This window comes from Rhinolophus hipposideros, assembly GCF_964194185.1.
Source record: "Rhinolophus hipposideros genome assembly, chromosome: 19".
Taxonomy (NCBI): Eukaryota; Metazoa; Chordata; class Mammalia; order Chiroptera; family Rhinolophidae; genus Rhinolophus; species Rhinolophus hipposideros.
In genome coordinates this window covers 51,661,452-51,682,609 of record NC_138065.1, presented here as the reverse complement: position 1 = coordinate 51,682,609, position 21,158 = coordinate 51,661,452, and the positions used below count along the sequence as shown (strand labels likewise).

The 21,158-nt window shown below is 47.5% G+C and overlaps 1 protein-coding gene across 3 annotated transcripts in view; it reads left to right on the top strand.

Annotated features, from left to right (window-relative positions):
* The first annotated feature begins 5,325 nt into the window (after nt 1-5,325).
* POU2F1 (POU class 2 homeobox 1) overlaps nt 5,326-21,158 on the top strand; it is a 114,830-nt gene continuing 98,997 nt past the window's right edge. The window contains exon 1 of one of the 3 annotated variants that reach the window (XM_081026406.1): nt 5,326-5,446. In XM_081026406.1, coding sequence (XP_080882532.1) covers nt 5,386-5,446 — 61 coding nt within the window. In that variant the 5' untranslated portion in view covers nt 5,326-5,385. The remainder of the gene's footprint in view (nt 5,447-21,158) is intronic. The other 2 variants (XM_081026403.1, XM_081026405.1) reach the window with 2 other exon arrangements.

Here is a 21,158-nt window from a genome sequence, read left to right as displayed (position 1 = left end):
CAGCCCAATGGGTCCACGGCAGCAGACCCACTCGTGGTCTGTACTATTGTGCTCTTCCTGATTCATTGGGTGCAACTGCTGTTGAGCCCATTTCTTTTTGTTTTTCTCTCTTTGTATTATATATTATCTATCATTGCTGTTTATTTAGAGCAGAGGAAATGCTTGGGTGTGCAAACCAACCATGCCCATGGAAGTCTTTTCATTTTAACCCTTGTTATGGAAAATTCCTAACAAATATTTCTTTTCCTACTTTTGAATTGTACTCAGAATATTTAAGTATTTCTTGAATGATAAAACATATTAGAATGAAGCTACTAAACCTTTGTTTTTAATGTAAAATACCGCATTTCATAGAACTTAAAATACCATTATCATATGTACCATTACTTTTGGTACCATTAAAAAATGTTGCCAATTATGATGCGATGCTTTCTTATCACATCCCTTGTAAGATGCATCTTGATTTCAAAGCTAGTAAAATTTGAAAATATGTGCCTCCCAAAATGTATACACATTTTAAGAAAGGAAAAAAACTATTAAAATTATAATACTCAATATAAACCGATAACAAACGATGAATACAATTCATGACTATACATTTTTTTGGCACCCCCGGTATACATAAAATATAAAGTTATAGATGTAGACTTCGAAGAGAAAAAGGTTGAATTAAATGTATACTGATCCCAATAGGTTCCAAACCAAACGGAAATGTTTGGCCTAGAGTAATGCCAAGTACATGGGAGGTACTCAATGAACGCTTGTGAGAGAATCAAGTCTTCTTCCATAACATTGATGGCCACTCAAATACAGGGGGAAGTATGCGAGATATGTTTTTAATTGCTATGCAGACTCTGTCCACGCCATATGTTATAACATTCAGCAAAAGAAGATAACAAACAACATGAAGATGATACAGCCCAGCCCTTGAATAGTTTAGTGAAAGAGACAAATGCAGCAAACATAGTGTGACGTTTGGGGGAGATCAGGACTGAGGCAGAGATTTGGGGTTTGTCTTCAGAGGGATAATAGTTGAAACTGTGAGGACAGGAAATGCCAGCAGCAATGAGGAGCGACCCAGGCAAGGCCAGATCCAACTGTCTGTATAAGAGTTGGGAAAAAGAAGAGCATCTGGTGAGGAAAACCTAGACTTGGTTAGAGAGATGAGAAGAGAAATTAGAGAGCAATTTCTCATTGAGCCCAGAGTTAGAGATGGTTTTAAGAAAGAAGGAACGACCGCTATTGGCCAATCGGTGAGAGATGGGGTGAGATGAGGAGTGAGGATATCATCCAACGTGGCAGTTAGGAGGTCATCAGTGACTTCCAAACAAACAATTTCAGGAAAATGATTGGGGCAGATGTTAGATTATAATGGGTTGATGACTAAATGCAGGAAGAGTTTATCTAGAAAAAGCTTACGAGGAAGGATAGGAAGAGGCAGGAAAAAACAGGAAAGGAAGAAATGGAATCAATGAATGCAAGAAAAAAAAATAGGTACCAAAACCCATGGAAACAAAGCAAAAGACTGGCTGTCTGGATGCAGGAGGAAAGCAGGTTGCAGATGGCAGGCAAGGCAGGGAGTAAATCTGGGGACCTAGGGAGAACAGGAAGAGAAGATATGGAATCAGGCAATCTTTGATTCAACTCCTAGCTCTCGCTCTAACTGTGTGAACTGGGGCAAGTAACTTGACCTCTGCCCTTCAGATATTAAGAACGAATCCTCAGAAAGAAAACAGACTCTCCAAAAAGAGTCCTACACTCAATATGATACATTTCTCCGAGTTTTTTCCTTCTTATGATTTTACTGTAGGCTGGTGACATAAATCCAAAGTATAATTCTAGGAAAGAATCTTACAAGGGGATAAACTAATGTAGTATTTCAAGTGCACTACTTTCTGACAGTTTGGCTTTTAAGAGTCTCTAGAGTTGGAATTACAAATGGATTTCATCCTGTATGCCAACACGGATAAGATGCCACTAACTGCCTGAAGTACTGGTTGGGAAGAATCTAGATTCAGCATAAGAAAGGGCTGTGGATTAAGGAAATTAGCCAGGGGCTTGGAAGGGATGGTAGTAAATGTCATGAATGTGCTGACCCTGAACCAGAGGGGAAAATGGACTACGTATCCGTCAGAGAGTTCTCTGTCAATGATATTAAGCTTTTTGATAATTAATGACTTGTAAAGACTTCAGTGTACAATCTCTGAGAAGTACAAATACTCTACATTGTACGTTAAGGGTAGACACAAATCACAGCAGCTACACAGGCATCCTTTTGTGAATGTTAAGATACGTGATGCTTTCATCAATTTAATAGACGCCCTCTTCACCCACTCAAGGAAGACGACCATGGAAATATCTGAGGCAGGATCAAAATTGTCTTTGGAAAAACGTCTGGGTACGCTGCAAGACATGGAGGAAAAGGAGATCCGGGTCCCAAAGCTTCATACGCAATGGTAAAGGATAAGTGGATTTTGGAGGCAACATGTCCCTCATTCGGATGTGTTACTCCGACCCACCTCGCAGGTGACCTAAAAGCTGTTAGTTTTGAACGAGGCCCAGAACAACAGAAGGCTCTGCAATAGGTCCGGAGTCCTGGGCAAGATGCCTTGCCCTTGGGCCATCTGGTCCAGCAGAGCTGGTGGGCTAAGTGTCTGTGTCTGCTAGGAGCCATTGGCAGCTCTTACAGGCGACTCGCAGCTCAGACCCTTAGGATTTCAGAGCAAAGCCCTGCCGTCCTCTATGGATAACTACTCTTCTTTTGAGAAATAGCTCTAGGCCTGCGCCCCTCCCTGGATGTTAACTGACTAAAAGAACTCCAACGAGTTTTCTACTTTATACAGACAGAAATCTAGGGAATGTGTGTGGGAATGGATATTAAGGGCATGGGATAATGGTGGAAGGAACATAAAAAGCTGGATGAGGCTTTTGGACTCAGCCTGGAACTTACACTATTGGCTGTCCCAGTTCTCAGACCTTCAGATAGCAGGTCTTAGGACTTCTCATCTTCCCAAACTGTGTGATCCAAGTCCTTATAACAAATCTCACGCATATACATAATGAAAGTCATATATATCTCTGTATCTTCTATTGGTTTTGTTTCGCTGGAGATCCCTAATACAGTTATGTAACATCTCTCTGTCTCAAATTCCCCATCCTGGAAAACTGGGATAAACAGATTTCTTACCTCCCAGAGTTGTGAGGGTTAAAAAAGAACAGCGTTGATACATGTGTTTGCAAAGGTCAAAGCAGTGTCTTACATATTTTCATATCCTTAGCACCTAGTAAAGTTTACGACAGAATGCCGATGTTCATAAATATCTGTTAAATAAATGACTATCAATTTTTAAAAATTGTTATAACGTATAACTGTATTACTCATCATATTTTATTCATGAATATTTATAGGTACCTGTTATGCCCAGGCACTGTACTAGGCCCTGGGCACACATTTTGAAACAAAATTGTCATTAAGAGGAAAAGGAATTGTTGATACAGACTATTTTAAACTACTTTTTTCTCAAAGAGCTTGTCTTACTTAAATAAAAATTCATTTCATGAAAATTTCCTTTTATTGAAATGAAGTGGTCACGATATTGATTTCCTTTTTCAACTGAAGAGCGAAACAAATATGAAACAGAAGACAGAGGGTATTTGAGTTCTCTTTCTTAGTGGAGATGATTTCCAATTCGTTGCCCTCGGAGCAGAGGCAGGTACTTAACTTTGTTTCATGTAAGTTGATGATTCTGAGACTTCCCCTGTAGTAATGCTGGTGACTATAGTTTAGGTCGGATTCCTAGATTAACGGTAACATGATTCCATTTTGCATTTCCTGAGCTGTGTGTTGGTTGGCCTGAAAATAATGAGATTCTAGAGTGGCCCAATTATTTGGTGTCAACGGTCACGCACACATCCTAAGGCCTAATTACCATGAATTAATCAATCCCACCCCAAACTCACTGGCTGTCACTGACGATATTTTTCTTTAACTGTATTTGCACGGTGTAAGGAATCCAAGGAGTGGACTTAGACCCGTGATTCAAACTTGAGCCGTTAAGACAACTGCGGACTATGCCTTGGCGACCAGTTCTACCCAGTTTAAGCCTTACAGCCATGTCCCTCTTCCAGACAGGATCATCTTGGACGGACTTTAACTTTTCCTTTGCTACCATGAAACACCCTTTCCTTTTGACTCTTAAAATAAAGAAACCAAACACACCTAAACCTGCAAAACTCTTTGGGCTGTATTAAGAATCGGTAACGTAAGTAGCCCTGGATCGTGTGCAGGGAAATTTTAGGAAATCTTAGAGCATTGTGACGGGTGACAAAGAAAGCTCTTTTCCACGGAAGACGGCTGTCCTGTTTCCTCGGAGGACGGCAGCAGGGCACCCTCGCGGTGCAGCGACTGCCGACTCGCACGCTGTCACTAGGTCAGCGAGCCCGCCCGCCGCGCGTGTACGAGAGCACGCGCGTCCCGCCGGGGCAGCACTGCGTGCGGGTCGGGGAGCGGCGAGCAGGCCGAGAGCCCACGGGCGGAACGTGGCTCCCGAGGTCGCCGGCAGGTGACGGCCACCGGCAGCGCAGGAGAGACGCGGGCCGAGGCCGGCAGCACCGCGCACTCCGCCCGCGGCCGGCGGGGCTGGGGGCGGGGACTCGCCCGGATTCAAATTTAGCGCGGGACGCGGCGCGGGGCTCGGCAGGTGCGGCGCCGGGGCGCCCACGGCGGGGGTTTCCGCCCCACCTGCCCGCGGGGCCGGAAGTCACCTGGGGGGGCGCGGCCCCGCCTTGCCGCCGGCGGTGCCACCGCGCGGAAATCCTGAAAAAGTGCGCGGCGGCGGGGACGCGGGCCTGCTGCGCCCACGGACACCGCCCACGCCCCCACGCTCCGGGGCGCGGGGCCCCCTGCCCTCCCTGTAGCATGCCCCTGGCCCCTGGGGACACCGGAGCAGGCCGGGAGGGCAGCGAGGCGGCCGGGAAGGAGCACCGTCCGCGCCCCGGGCTCTCCGCGTACCACCCCGTACCCGTTACGCCCGAGGAGCGGCCCCGTGCAGCTCGCGCATGCGCCGACGGAACTTCAGGCGCTGGGAGGCAGTCGCGCATGTGCAGAGCCGAGACGGAAAAACATGGGGCCCAGGGGTGACTGGCAGGTGGAGGGCGCTTCAGCGACTGAACAGCCGCCGCGGCTGGGAGGCGCGTGCGCAGAGCGCCCGAAGGGGCGGGGCTCCTCCGCGGGGGCGGCCTCGCGCGCCCCCTGGCGCGCGCCCGGGGAGAGGGAGGCGCGGGCGGGGCGGAGAGGAGGGGGGCGGTGAGGAGGGCGGGCGGGGGGAGGGGAGCCGGAGCGAGGGAGGGCTTATCGACCCGGCGATTTTGGTTAAAATATTCAAAATGGCGGACGGAGGAGCAGCGAGTCAAGATGAGAGTTCAGCCGCGGCGGCAGCAGCAGCAGGTAATCATTACAGCATTTTACATATTCATATTCATACTCAGGCCCGGCTCCGCGGCCCCCCCCGCGACTTAGCATAATTTATTAGTACTCAGGATTATTATAATTAACGGCGGGGAGCTGGGGGGCCGCGGAGCGCGGAGCCCCCGCCGGGCGCCGAGCGGAGGGGGAGAGCGGCTCGCAGCGGCGGGCGGAGGGGCGCCCGGGCACGGGGGCTGGGCCGGGTCCCCCGCCGCCCGCCGCCGCCCGCCGCCCCGGCCCGGCCCGGCCCTCCGCCGCCGTGGCCGAGCCCGAGCCCGAGCGGGTCCGCGGCGGGGCCGGCCGAGCAGGACAATAAAGGCGTTTTACATATTCATAGCGGCGGCGGCGGCGGCGGCCGGGGGGGCGTGGAGGGCGGAGGCGGCGGCGGCACAATGCGGGTCGGCGGGCCCCGCGCGGACCCCGGGGCCGGACCTCCGCACGCGTGCCCCGGGCGCGGCGGCGGGGGGCGCCCACGCGGGAGCCGGGGTCACGGCCCCGGCGCCCCGGCCGCACCCGCGTGTGCCCCGGCGGCGGCCCGACCGAGCAGGCCCGCGGGCGAGGACCCCGGGGAGTTCCCCGCGCGGGGGATGCCCTCCGGGCCGCCCCATGTGCTCGCCGGCCCGCGGCCCCGTGGGTCCTGGAAAAGCCCGTCGGCGTCCGCGCGGTTCCGGGCTCCGATCCCCCTGCCCGGCCCGGGCGGCCCGGCCCCAGAGCCCCAGGCCCGCGGGACGCGGCGGCGGCTGAGCCGGCCCGGGGCCGCCGACCCGGGCAGCTGGTGACACCCCGGCCGCCGTCCCGCGGGGCCTCGGGAGGCGGGCATCCCCGGATCCCCTCCGCCGCGCGCCGGGCGTCCGCCCGCGGGGGGCTGGTCCTCCTGCTGCCGCCCGGCCGGACCGCTCTCATTTGAATAATGTCTAATTCGGGGAGGTTTATATTATTGAAATGGCCGCCTGGCTTTCCCCGCCTCTCATGTTTAGTAATTCAGACCTTTAATAACAGCCACTCACAGCCCAACGCCGTGTTTATATTTTACATTCGCCCCATGTGCTTTTGTGGTTCGATATGATTCTTTTTTTTTTTTTTTTTCCTTGGCAATCCACAGGGCTCTGAGATCAAACCCAGGCTGCGCTGGAAGCGGAGGCGGAGAGCGAGGCCCGGCTCCTCGGGCAGAGTCGCCTGGGCCTCCCGCTCTCTGCCGCCTGATTTATTTACTAATAACCGAAATGACTCCCCCCGCCAGTTCCACACCCCCTCCTCCGCGGGCGCAGCGGACCCGACTGGGGCCTCACCAGCGTCCCGACAGCGCCTAGCTGATGCTGTCTAATTTTGTTTTAAAAAGACTTTCTTCCAGTTTGCAGTCATATTGGGCCTAAGGGGAGAAAAAGTCTGTCTTATTTTCAGAGGCCAAGGAAGCCTGTTTGGGTTTAAAACAGGTAAATCACGTTGTTGTGATAGTTGCCCCCCTGCTCCTTGGCTTCCACCCCCAAATTCAACACTTTCAAGCTTTGTGAAGCTCTGCACTATTTGTAAAATCAATAGGTTCTTTTTCTTTTTCTTTTTTTTTTTCCCCCTAAGAGTTATGGAGTAGCTAAGTATTTTAGAAATTCCAATTGACAGCACTTTAAAAATTTCTCAGGGCTGTGCTCCCTTTTCAGCCTCTTGATTCGAATTTAAAATGGGGCTGATATTAATTTTGTGCTGTCATTATCATAGCCTTGCTTATTTTCATTGTAGCACTCCTGAAAACAGAAATGAGGTTATGTTTTCTTTGAGTGTTTGTGTCATGGTCAAATGAGTGAAAATGGAATAAACATGGGCATTGTGTGTGCATTGGTCGTGGTACTTACTCCCCTCCTACCGTGTTTCCCTGAAAATATGACGGGGTCTTATATTAATTTTTGCTCCAAAAGACTCATGAAGGCTTGTGTTCAGGGGATGTCATCCTGAAAAATCATGCTGGGGCTTATTTTCCGGTTAGGTTTTAGCTTCGGTAGCACACCCGCCTCTCTTCTTTAAGTTGTTAGAATTGACTGTTTTGTGTAGTTTAGGACATTTGGCCTGGGAAAGGCGGATTCACTTGTGCTGTTTCGAAGAAACAATGATTTGGATGTTTGGTCTTTCCCTTGGTAAAGTTTTCTTTCCTTTTTATTTTGTATGGTTGTCGTGTGTTTTTAAAAATCATAGTGTTGCTTCTCACTGGGTGTTTTTTTCACCCCTGCTAGTAGAGGGAACTCTCACAAGTGTGTACCACTGATGTGTTAAACCTCAGAAATTATGTTAAGGCACTTTATGGTCAGTTGCTAGCTACGTATTTTGTGAGACATCAGTCTTTAATTCGTAACAAAATTCTAGATTTAATGGGCTAAAAGCAAGCCAGTTTCAAATACCCAGTCCCCCCCATTTTGCTTCTTTACCTCCAGTGGGCAGGCCCTGAATGCAGCAGGAAAAACAGCTGTAGCTTCCAGGAGAATGTTTAGGTGAACCAGTGACGGCTTCAGAGACCTGACGTGAGGTCGGGTGGACAAAATCAGGAATATGATTTCCTGCCATAAACAGTGTATGTTTTTGCACCCGATTCCCAAGATGTGGTCAAACTGAAGATGTCATTGGACAGGACAAGGTGCAGTTAATTTGATTTATTGTCCTGAGGTGAAGTATGGCAGTGAAACCTTCTCATAGGGAAACCATTTATCTCAGGACAATTTCCTTTATAGCTGCAATTTAACCACCACCCAGGCTGTAGTATTTTATCCGAGAGGATAAACTGTACATTGCATTTTACAAACAAAATTTCACTGTTAGAATTTTTGTAATACAGAAAAGGGTATTATTAACTGGCCTTCTAGTTCAGTTGGCTTTCCATGCTATTGCAAAAGTTGATTTCCTCAAATTCTCACATTGAGACTCTGGGCTTTAAGTATCCTAGAGGTGATCCATATGTGTGCTCAGGTTAGGTTCTCCGTGACCCCCAAACTCCAATAAGAAGCTGCCTTTCTTGACCTCATGGGAGCACAGCCCAGGCTAAAGGAGAGAGCGTTTACCTTAGGACCTAATTCCATGAGTAAAGTGATGTTGGGGAGAATGAGGCTGTATGTTCTTTTAGGTGGAAATTACAGTGTTCAAAATAAGGTAGAATACTTCCAGGAAGCATGTGCTTTGCAGTTTTTAAAAATACAATTCAGAATTCTTTTCGGATTTGTCTCAAATGAATCTGGACAAACCTGTGCATTTTATTTTGCTTGATTAGCGATTTTAACAATTTTTCCATTGTGAAGTAGGGATTCCACATATGATTTTTGACGTATCAGTAGATTCTCCTGTTACACTTTTTAAAATCACATTTTAAACTAATGTATCTTAAAGTGATGATTAAAATGCCCTGGGGATGTGGTGGAATCGCTGTGCTTTATCCCTAACTCTGAGTTGTGAGCCAAACTAGACAGAATGTTTTACGTTACTTTCGAGCCTTCCTAAGTTTTAACCTGCCCATCTCCTTTTGAATCTGTCAGGAGGCTTCCCACAAGTTTTCAGAAAAGCCATTGTCACTTCCTTTTTAAGTTGCCCCACCTATTTATTGTAACGCTACTTCTGAATTTGGGCCCTGAAAATTCTTGTGACAGCGGGCCCAATATTTTTAATTTCTAAAAGGACCATTCTAATGGCTTCTAAGCCATTACTGTAGAAGTAATTTCTAACCTCTCCAACAACCTAATTTCCCATTTTTTCATTTTGTCATTGTCAGAAATCCCAGTAGTCAAGGAAAATACAAAGAGCAACTAATTTTCAGATTTAAATGGTATAGTATTCTGCCATATTTTTAATTTACTATTCTCTGCATCGATGGGCAGTATAAAGCAGAAGAAATGAAATGTGTTTCCTTGCTGCCTCAGTAGAAGTAATTGTTAACCTGTTATTCACCCAGTTAGTGGATTTTGAAATAAGTTTAAGTCTCAGAATGTTAAATTAAATTGCCTTATTAAGCCACCATGTTTCAAGGAGTCTTGAATATCTTAAGCAGGTGGTTCTAAAATGACAGAACTGGAAATTTAAATGTTATCTTGCATGTTTTCCATTAAAAATGAAACATTTGAAGTTTCTTAAATCTATGTTGCTTGATTTTGAATTTGGTTGTGTTTTGAAAGTTGGTCACTCATTGTCATGACTATCTGTTTCCTTTGCAGCAGGAAGACTAATATTATCTAGTCATGATCGCCTTATTGTTACTGGTTATGTTTGTTTTGTGTTCAATATTGAAAGCCCACGGCTCCAGGCTTGGCATACTAGTCTTCTTTCAGGCACTATTCAAACCCATTTTCTTTTAAAATACTGGTGTGTGACTGTCATTAGTGTGCTTCTGTACAACACTACTGGTTCAGTTACACAGTTCTTGTAATTTGTCAAGATTATGAAGCCTAATTTTTAAACAGGGATGTGTTTTCCTAATGGAAGTGATTGCATTGAGAACTATTCAGATAATTGCTGTTTACACAGCAGAGCAAGTCACAGACAAAACATCCCTTTTTGGTCACCCTGTTCTTGTTGCTGTTGCCTCTTTTAATGTGAAATGCCTGAGCAAATAAATGCTTATTATTTATTTCTTCAAGGAAATCTGATATTAGGCCTTGGCGTGTGCGTGGATTGTTACACACACCTGCCGTACTTGCATTTCTGTATCCCTCCCGGATGAATTTTTTCCTCTTTATTTATTTATTTTTTTAGGAAACTCTTTGGGCCAGAGTTTTGCTTTATTCCTATCTTTTTCTATTGCTTAAATAAGATAAACGGCTTTTTGAGTGGAATCGAGATTGAAAGAGGTAACAATTACAGTTCACAGAGAATCGCAGTTTCCTTCTCCATCTTCTTTTGCTGAGCGTTTTTGTGCATTATTGACATGTGAATAAAGATAATTGGATAACTTTGTAGATTTATATTTCTTCTTAGGAATAAATCGCTTTTATTTTGTATTGAAATATCTCTAACCGTGTTCTAAACTGGCAGTGAGCCCTTGCAAACTCTTCCGGCAGTAACAGCAATGGAAACCAAAATAGCATGCGTGGGGTCATTGCCTGACTTACTGATCCATTTACAGTATATTTAGAATTTGGAATGTGAGAATTGTCTTGAGTTTCTGAACCTCTGCTTTGAAGAAGCTCTTTCCATCTACTGCCCATAGTTTAAAGTTCTGTGTGTTTTTACTATAGGATGTTAATTTACTGCGCATTGATAGTGTCTCTTCTCTGTAGTCGGTGATTGACATAGCTCTTTTGTTTTTTCTTTTTAATTTAGTTTTTACAGTTAAACCAATACTCACATTTTCAGTGCTACCTAGATTTTGCTGACAGGACTAGTAATGAGCAAAGGAAGAATCAGCAAACTGCTAGATTTATCAGATTCTTCTTTAAAGGCCTTCCAGGAACCAGGACATGCATCCAGAAAAAGATAGATAATATTAATCAACAAAGAGGACAATGTGAAAAGCACAAAACGAGGCTCCACAGGAGTGTTGGTGGTAGGGGCTTTACTTAGCCTGCAATATTCAAAGTCACTGCAAGTTCAGCTTAATGGTTTATTTCATAATTCTCTAACTATTGGTTTTTATATTGGAATCATAGCAATAGTGTATAAAGTAACATCAGTAAAATAATAAAATAAAAATTATGGTAGGTTTTTTGTTTGTTTGTTTGTTTTGCCAGTGAGCAACAGAAGATCTAACCAAACGCTCTGGGAAGTGAACATACGCTGTGTGTTGTCTTGTGTTTAGCCGCAGTCACCTTAGTAGGGGAGCTGCCCTGCCCAGCTCTGTAACCTGCAAAGGGAATATACTTTTGTAGAGAACAGTGGCTTAGCGATTTTTTTGTTTTAGTACACTTATTTTAATGGTCTGCTTAATGGGGAAAAAAGGCCTTTTTTTTTTTTTTTTTGCTGATTCATACTGCAGTAAGCGAGTATATTGTAATTGATCTTTTAAAAAGTTATTTAAACATTTCTTCACTTACAAACAGTGTCTGCTATGTACCTGGTCCTATGCCACTATCTTTGGGATAACAAGGGAACAGACGACTCGCATGTTAACTCCTGTTGTGGAGATGCTGGCGTGTTTCCTTAGCAGGGAAAGTTAAAAGACAATGTATGTAATTACATATTAGAATATGTCAGAGATAATAATGGTCAGAGTAGAGACGAAGGTGTGTCTGGGCTTGTAAGAAGCAAAGCATCCTGAGTTTGTAGGAGCCGTTACCTGGAGGGTAATTGCGGTGCACTGTGTCCTCAAACCATGACTCCACAGATAAGGAAATAGCCTCACGGTGGCTGAGTGACCTGCCCACAGTCTCTGAGCCGGTGAGGAACGGATGAGAACGTGGGCTTCTGACTTTCCAGTCTCCTCCTCCCCAGTCTCACCCCCTCCGACATTGCTCCCTAGTCAGGGAAGTCTGTGAGTGTAAGGTGAGATTTTAAAGCTGAGCTTAAGGGGAAAAAGACTTCAGAGCAATGGGAAGAGGGAAGGGCATTGCAGGGGAGGCGCTGGTCCAGACTGCTGTGAGGGTGAAGGATGAGCATTTGCTCTGTGAGCAGGAGGCTGGCGGAGGGTTTTGAAGTTAGGAATCCTGTGCTAACTAGAAGTCTTAGGATTAGCATGGGGCTGTGCGAGGTGGTGCGAAATAGGGCATCGCTCTATTTCAGAGACGGGGTCCATGGAGACCGGCGGGTTAGGAATTGAGGCAGGTGGGTTGTTGACTACGTGCTGTCAGACACAAACGTGATAAGACGGTTGGTTACCTGGCCTCAGGAGACTGCAGTCTGATAGTGATGAACTGACACACCGTCGGGGTGGGGGTGCTATGCAGGACGTCACCGACCAGCGGCCTGTGGGAGAAAAATCTTCTGCTCTTTACAGCAGGCACCGTTTCACATCTGACCAATGGTTTTGTTGTTGGCCTTCTGGACACTGAATTGTCTCACTGACTTAATTTCCTTTTCAAATCGAACTGCAGTGTTCAGGCCAGATGATGAACCCAGAAGGTTCGATAGACAGTGACGTATGCATTTTCCTTAGTCTCCTTCTCAGTTCCACTTTATGTCCTTACCTTTTGTTTTGTATTTCTTGTATTGCTTCCATCTTACATTCTTGTTACTTTGTGTTTTATGGGGGCTACCTCACATCCTTTCTGGAGCAAGGCAGGTATACAATAAAATAAAATTACCATAGCAATGACATAATGATAACGTCTCGATTTTTATAGTACTTAAAATTTATAGCAGCTTTCTTAGTTTTACCACCTCAGTTGGTCTTTTCAGGCAAGTATTATTATACCCATTTTATAGTTGAGTAACATAAAGCCCAGATTAGGTGACTTTCCCAAGGTCAAGTGCTTAATAAACACTAAGTACATTTGTGGGCGGTAGCAAAACTTGGAGGTGAGTGATGCCCTAGGCTGTGTTCCGGGGAGCGCTGGGGGGCAGGCTGCGCCTCTGAGCGCCCAGTGCTGTGTTGCTGGTACAGGAGTTTGGGTTTCCTTTGCTCGGCAGTAGGGAGCCATTGAATGTTTTGGTTCACCGTAATGATCAAAGCCCTTAATTTAAAGTGGTTAACAGCGAATTAGAGTCAAAGGGGACACCACAGTTTTGAGCTTAGATTATCAAGAGTAGTGCCATGAGCCGAAGTAGGAAGCTGGAAAAGGCAGCCGTTTGGAGAATAGGCAGTCCATTTAGTTTTAGACATGTCGTTTGAGACATGATTGGGTGGATCCTATTAGGGTATAAACTCATTGCAAAAATGAAAAAAGTTTTACTGAACCAAATGTGATAAACACATGACTATTAGGATTGAGATTTATGCTCATGCACCGCGTCCACTGAGCACAGGCTGAGCTAAATTCTAGACGTCTCCTTTTGGCTCGGTCCTTTCAACAATCCGATGGTGATAATACCAGTGTTGGAGGGGTGCTGTGGGAGGAACAAATTGGCAGCGGAAGCGTTCCGGAAGGACTAGTAGTTCTTACCTGAGCGCCCGCGTCAGGTGCCGCCCTGGAGAAGCAGCTGCAGCCAGAGCGCGAGCCGGGGGCCCCCGATGCAGGGTGAGCGTTTCCCTGTGCGGCCGGGGAGCCAGAGCTTCTCCCCGTGCTCTTCCCAAAACGAGTGCCACGGAAGGGCCGCTGGTGCCAGCAGGCGTGCCTGCCTCCCCGCCGCGCTGTTCTCCAGCCCCGCGCCTGCCGCCCTGCGTTCTTATGCACTACTTTCTTAAAGCACACGACTCAACAGTTCCACCCAGGAAGTCCCCCACACACAGCTTCTTTATCAGCTTTTAACTTTTTAAAACATCTCCCTCCAACTGTGTTGAAGAGCTGCTCTGGGCAGGGGGCTGTGTTTTCTCTGGGGCTTGCTTGGCTCCCCTCCGGCCCCTTCCCTGCTCTCATCCCAAGGTCACACACGTGACCTGAAGGACAGCCTCCGTTTGGGTCGGGTGTGTGGGGATGCTGTGTGAGCCCCTCTGCTCACAGGCTCACAGGTGCCCTCCCGTGGGATGTCAGGTGGGCGTTGGGGTGACCTCGTGAAAAGGCCCGGGCTCCACATCACTGTTAGCTTTGGGACTTTGGAAAAGTTCCAGCACCACTGATTCCTTTGCTTTTTCACTTGTGAAGGAGAGAGTTCTCAAACTTTTAAAAGCCAGCGGACTTCTTTTTCAAATGAATTTTAGGCAGAAATTGAAAGTATAAAAGGTAAGAGTGGAGCTATTCTGATGGAAATGGTGCAGCAGCAGAAGCGCCCTCCTGCTGTTCTCCAGTGGCCTTTGGGGCACTTGCACGCATCCGTGGGACTCCTGCTCGTGGCACTGGTTGAAAACCTCACCCTTGTTTATCATAAGGGAGCCATCTATCCATTGTTCTGTCTCCACAAATAGCTCACGTCTACCCTGTGCTCCTGTCCTACTTTCTCAGAATTTAGCTAAATCAGCACTTTGTTATACACAGTCTAATTTTTTCCTCTAATTGAGTTTATATACATAAATCTTGTATCCTCCTAAGAGCCTTGAGGGCAGAAACACACTGCTAGGGACAGAGGAGACATTTAGCAAATACTGCTTGATTGATGAAATGAGGGCTTCTCAGTCTTGGCTGGCATAAGAGTCACCCATGGAACTTTCTCACCAGGCCAAGGCCCAGGCCTCCCTCCTCAGTTGCTACTGCAGCAGGCGCCTGCCACCCATGGTTTTCAGAGCTTTACGAATGTTCGGTAGCACTGAATGAGTACTCGCCGCATTTCAAGATTATTGCTTCGAATGTCTTGCACACTGGTTCTCAAGGCACCAACAGGCTTTACAGTGGAAAGACAAACAGAACTGGGAAACCTGGATCTTTGTTCTGTGTGTAGCACTGTCTCGCTTTCCAGTGCTGAACAAATCACTAAACCTTTCTGGCCCAGGGAATTCTCACTGATACATTGTGGATCGTTTTCATACCTTTTTTTTTTCTTTTTCTTTTTAAGCTGTGGAATTCTTCAAAAACGTCTTCTGGGTGAAGCCCAGTAAACAACAGACACTTTGATGAAGGCCAGATGATCAGATGAAGGTCAACTTTCATCTGATACCATTTAATAGACATATTAAGAATATAAAATGATGGGCTTGATCCTGTCTTAGCAACAGAGCTAAGTCTTTGGAAAGATGGGCTTTACATTTACACTTGAAACGTCTTATTAGAATGAGGGGACAGGGACAGTAGGCTTCTCAGGAATGGTAGTAGTTCTCAGTGTGAACACGAGCTAGGTTAGAATTAACTATCCTGACTGGTCCTGCATTCATTTAATTCACTATTTGTAGAGCATTCTCTGTTCCTTGCTGTGCCCCCAGCACTGGACATAGAGTAGTGTGAATAAGACAGATACTGCCTTCTCAAAGCTTACAATTTGTTGGGCAAGTCATACATTAAATACCACTGTTTGTAGTTAATTGAGTAAAATATGGGAGCTTCAGAATACTCTTAATAAGCTAGAGACATAGCATGGACAAGAGGGTTTGGGGCCGGCTTCCCGAGGAAGTGCTGTTTGCACAGACGTGGAGGGGCCTGCAGGGTAATCTGTCCACGGCTGAAAGTAGGAAGTGGGATTGAAAGTGTTCGAAGCAAAGGGACGATATCTACATGTTCTGGAAACTAGTGAAAACACAGCCCTTTCAAGGAACTGAAGTTTGGCCTGGCTGGTCCAGGAGGAGCAAAAGTTAGTGAGAGAGCTAAAGATGATTTTTCAAGATCTTTATCTTTTTTAGTGGCCAAATACACTGGCAGAATTTGTGTAAGAGCGTCTACACCTTCCACCAATGTCTAACATTTACGGAGCCTTTGTGCGAGTTAGTGTACTAAAGGTTTACGTGCATTTTCATATTAATGTTCACAATGACCCATGAGGTGTGTACAGTTGTCAGCCTCATCTTTCAGGTGAGAAAACTGCAGTGGGAGGAGGTTAAGTGACACCCCTAGGTCTTGTACGTATTTCGATCATGGCAGTGGACAGTGGAGACGATTGTCAGGCTCTTAACCATTAGCTTCTGTTTCAAGTGAGTCTAACGATCCAGTGTTTACACCTGGTGTTTCCTGAGCTCGTCCTTCGTGCTCTTCCACGGTTCCCAGGTCCACATCGTGGGGTGTATAATCCCCACGTGCACGCTCATGTCCACCTGCACCTTGGAAGATGGGCAGCTGGTTACAGGGCTGCTCCTACCTGGCTGCGGCCCGTGGTCTCCAGATGTCAGACGTTTGGAAGCTGTTTGTGTGCCCGTCGCTGAGCCCGGTTCCCAGCGGTGCCGCTGCGCCTGCATTTTGGTTAGGAATTCTATTTTAAAGTGAAGCTGCTTGTAGATACTGCCGTCCAGGCCGTTTTCGTGGGGGCACCACCTGTATATTTCTGCGATCCGCTTGGCTAGGTAAGCACTTAGGGCTCATTGTGGTTACATGTTATTTTGATTCACATGTGTTTAAAGTATTTCACTGTTTCTCCAATGAGTTGTGACTTAAAATTGACACACAGGCGAGTACCGTGGGTTTACCACCCCCTTCCCCCAGGCTGTGGCTTTCAGATGAGGAAACTGGTGGTGGACGCTGGTTTCGGACGAGAAGTCCGGCGTCTCCCGGCGTCGGTGTCCCAGCCCTGCCGCCCGTGTCCCTGCTGGTCGTCGCGTGTCCCTGCTGGTCGTCGCGCGGCTGTGTCTGAAGTGTCCTCTACGCTCCTGGCCGAGCCCCCGCCCCCAAGGCTTCCTCGCGCCGGCGGCCAGGCCGCTGCTGTGCAGACTCGGGATGTGTCTGTATCCACGCGTGTGCCGGCCACGTGAGCAGGGGATCGTGACGGTTCTCGGACGGCGGGCCCGGGATCAGCGTCACCCGGGCTGAGCAGTGGGCCCGCACGTCCAGTGTCGCCGGAAGGGGTGGCCGTGTGGCCCCAGGGCTCAGACTGCAGCGGCCAGTGCCCGGGCCGCCCCGAGCCTGCGGCCGAGCCGCGCCCCCGGGCATGCGCACCGCCTGCTGCCCGCCCCTGCGCACGGCGCATGCGCCGCGCCGCCCGCGTGTGTGCGCCACTCGGCCGTCCCGCCGTGCACGCCGCGCGCTCGTGTGCGGTGCGTGGCTCGCCGCTCTTCGGGGCTTACCCAGGTACATGGAATCTGTTCTGTTTGCTGGCTAACCTCTGGGTGATTTCAAGGCTGACCTTTTTGTGAAAGATCGTCTCTGAGCTTATTTAGTCGAGTAACTTCTAGTGGCGTAAGTAACAGAGGGTAAAGCGACTGTTGACTAATGACTCGGGGGCCACAGTTGGCCGTGGACGATTCTTAGGGTGATGGGAGAGGTGCGCAGAGGGCGGCTTTCGCCTCGTTTCCGCGTTTGAGACGACTGGACCGACGTGTGTGCAGGTTTCCGTCCTGCAAAGACGGACCTGGCTTTTGCCTTTCTCACCTCACGGCGTTCCAGCACCGCCCTTCCGTGTCGCACCTCATCCTTTGTCGTGTGCACAGCGTTTGTGGCATTGATGGGCCAACCTATTTACTTGATTCTTTCCATGTCTGTTAGACTTTTCCCAGAGTTACAAGTGTGCATCTGCATTTGAACATGTTACACATGTTGCCACATTGCCTGTGAGAGACGTATATTCTATGTTTTTTATCTATAGTACATATTTTATTTGTGGCATTTAATAGTGTCAGTTTCCCTGTAATCTTTTTTAACTATATTGATAGATGAAAAATATCTCATTGCTGTAATTTCTACCTTTTCACTACAACTTGGGCATCTTGTTAAATTTTTATTTCTTCTGTGTATTTTTCCAATGTAATGATATCTTCTCTTGTATGGCACTGGTTCTGGCCCTTTCAGAATACTGTAGTTTTCCTGAAAATTTATAACTTAAATATTCCCTTTCCATGACTACTTTCTCTCACTCCCCTTTCCCCCAACTAATTAATTCCTGTATTTCTTTCAAAGAGCAGCCAAGGAATGAGAGTGGAGCTTGGGCATTCCCCTGGGAAGTCTTAAACATTCCCCACAGCCTCCCCCATACTGTCCCAAACGCGGCAGAGTGGGAGTCAGATGCCGCCCCTGGGGTCTGTAACTCCTGTGCAGGCGGCTATCTTAGCACTTTCAATTATTTGTTTCTCTTTTTCAGAATAGTTTACTAGGGTCCATGAGGTCAGGGCTACATTGTATCCATGTCATTTAACATATGCTTGCTGTGCATTTGATGCTCAAACAGCACTGAGTGCTTTTCTGATTCTGATTCTCCAATGTGAATATAACCCTAGTGGCAGGGGACAATGCACTTGTATCCCTAGGAGAGCCTGGGGCTATCATAAAATGAAACAATGTGATGACTCAGATAATCTAATACTGCTAATTACAAATTCTTTATTCTCTGTCAGAATATATTGGTGGTTGTTTTATGTATCAAATATTGGGTAACATTTACTTTCTAGAAAGATAGAGCGTGTTTTTCTTGTGTCTTTGGGAACTCTGCCAGAGATCTGTGGCGTATCCATCTCCCAGTACGAAGTGAAAGCACCGGCTCTGGGACCAGACAGACCTGGGTTTGAGTCCTGACTTTGCCACTTACTGGCTGTGGGCCAGTCAAGTTCCTTAGCTTCTTTGTAGTACTTGACGGAATAATCTATTTCCTTTAACAAGTTTATTCAGAGTGGGTGTTTACTGAATGCCCACAGTCTGCAGGGCCCTGCTGCGCATGTCCTGAGTGTGCCAGGAGCAGGCACAGGGGTTGCCTTATGGAGCGGCCTAGGTGCCAAGGTTCTCTTCCCTGGGACTGGACACCTTTGCCCTCCTCCTGGATCTGTACCTGATTTCCTGTGCACTTAGCACAGCTTCAGCCACAGCCAACTGTTGCTTGTCCGGAACCAGCTGGTGTGCAGACTACCTGTGGTTTAAAAGAAATGGTGCATTTTTATTTAAAAGAGCAAAACCATGTGCGTGTTCTGAGTGGTCTGCCATCAATCCCTGCATGGTAACCGGTGGGTGCCACCTGCATGTCCCCGTTGGCAGGCAGACGCTTTGCTTGCAGCTCTGGGAGCTGTTCATTCATAGAGAGGAGAGTCGCAGAGTGGGTGGGGACAGGTGAGCTGTGGCGCTGTGGTCCCCGAGAGCAGAGCAGAGCAGAGCAGAGCCTTACCCTTGCACACAAGCGTTTCCTTTAGCTGAGGGGAACGAGAGCGAGCTTAATTTTCAGTCTGCCTGCTCTTAAGACGTTGTCATTTTTTAATGAAATATGTGGTGGGGGTAAAGGTGGGGTGGAAGGATAATGCGTTTGGGTGTTTAGAGTGTGCTTACTACCTATGGACTTGGAGACAACAGGGCGCAGCCCCAAGTCTTTTCAGTGCTGGGTTGAACTGGGGTCTTACCGCCGGCAAGCTTGGGGTTCTTTGGGAGCATGGGGAACAGGAAATTTAAGGAAGCTGGCAATTGGGGGGAGGTAATTTAACCCCTGAGTGGTTCAGCAGTGTCCTGTGTGAACCATGGTTTGACGTACAGCAGAGACAGCATTGCGAAGTCCTTGGTGACTAGGAACGACGCCAGTGGCTTTGCAGGAGAGAGGCTGTCTAGCAGGAGCATGATCACGCATGTGGTAGAGTTTAACCGCCTACCGAGGCTGTGCTGGGCTGTCTGAAAGCTGGCGGTCAGGCGGTCCGTGCCGCAGTGCACTCTGGGGCTTCCCTGCTACCCGGGAAGGAGCTCAGATAAGGAGCAGCTTCCAGTGACCACCTGTTTGTTTGCCTGTTGGTTTGTTTTTCCAGGTAGTGCCCTTTTGGCCGTTTCTGGAAAGCAGTTTTTCTGTTTCCTTTATCAACTGTCTGTTATCATTTTGAGTGATCCTGCAGAGTAATAAGTATTTCTTAATAGAGTGTGTAACTTTCACCATACAGTAAGTTTAACTGTACACAAGTCAGTTTTTCCTACCGTTTGTCTAATTCTATGAATAAAGTTTTTTGGGAAGTTCTCTGATCTTTGCTCCCCTTCTCGTCCTCATTTCCCGCCCGTTTCCCCCGTTAATTGAGAGTTGACTGGTGTTTATTTTTTAAATCCCATATATCATTTTCTTGAAACCCTTCCTCTCCCTTGACTTCTCATGTGACTTTTTTTTCCTGACTCCTTAAATTTAAAAACGAAAACTTTCCTTATGATGAATTAATGCAAACTTTATCCATTTGTTTCATTTTGTGCCCCTCCCAAAATTAAGGTGGTTTATGGAGATTCATAAACGATAGCAAGAAACAGAAAGTAAATATGTGAAATAAAAGGCCTACTATAAAAATCTAATCTTTACTTTCAGTGGGGCACAAATATTTCCCTAAGCTTCATAGTAGATGGTGCAAAAACGAAACCTCGTCAGTTAATGTCATAACATTTGAGAGCAAGCAAGCTTTTGTTTTAAGGAAAGCACAAATGCTGACTGAGTTCAGAAGGGAGCTGTCCTCGGAGGCCTTCTGAACACCTGTGGACCGAGCAGCGGCCTCCTGCCGTCCCCCTGGGTTGCCCCCGCAGCCTTCCCAGCTCCCCCACTGGCCCCGGGGCACGATGCTGAGCGCCTCCCCAAAGGGCAACCGTGGGGAAGGGCACGCCTGCTTAGAAGGGGTCGAGCTTTGGGGAAAATTCAAGGGAGGAAGGTACTGCGTGTCCTTTAGGCAATCTTCCGTCAGTGTCCTTTGTCAGCTTTTTCTAGACGGTAAGCCCCACGAGGACAGGAAGCGTAGCCCTTCTGTCCCCAGTCGTACAGGGTTCGGAGTAAGAAGTCTTCAGAATAGAGATTGGGCTGCACTGGGTTTGAAATGACATTTGTCGGTGCTTGTCATTGATGGTAGAGAAAGAACTTGGTCTTGTGGTTCGGGGAGGCTGGTCAGCGACTCAGGCGGCACCTCAAAGGTAACAGCACCACCAGGGCAGGCTCACGGCAAGCCTGGGGCTCAGCAGCTCGATTTCGTCACTATACTGCCAGTCATCGAGTTCCAGGGAAGTGACTTGCTAACCAAATCCAGGACGGACAGAAATAGAAACAATGCCTGTTGTTACCCTACCGACCTGTTGCGGGAGATGGGATTGCAGGGCGGGTGGAATTCGTGATCATTCGGCATTCCCTTCCCTCGCTTGACGACAAGCCAGGTCCTAATCAGAGGGGTTCCTTCGTGACTTCCGCGGTCAAGGCCACGGAAATGAAT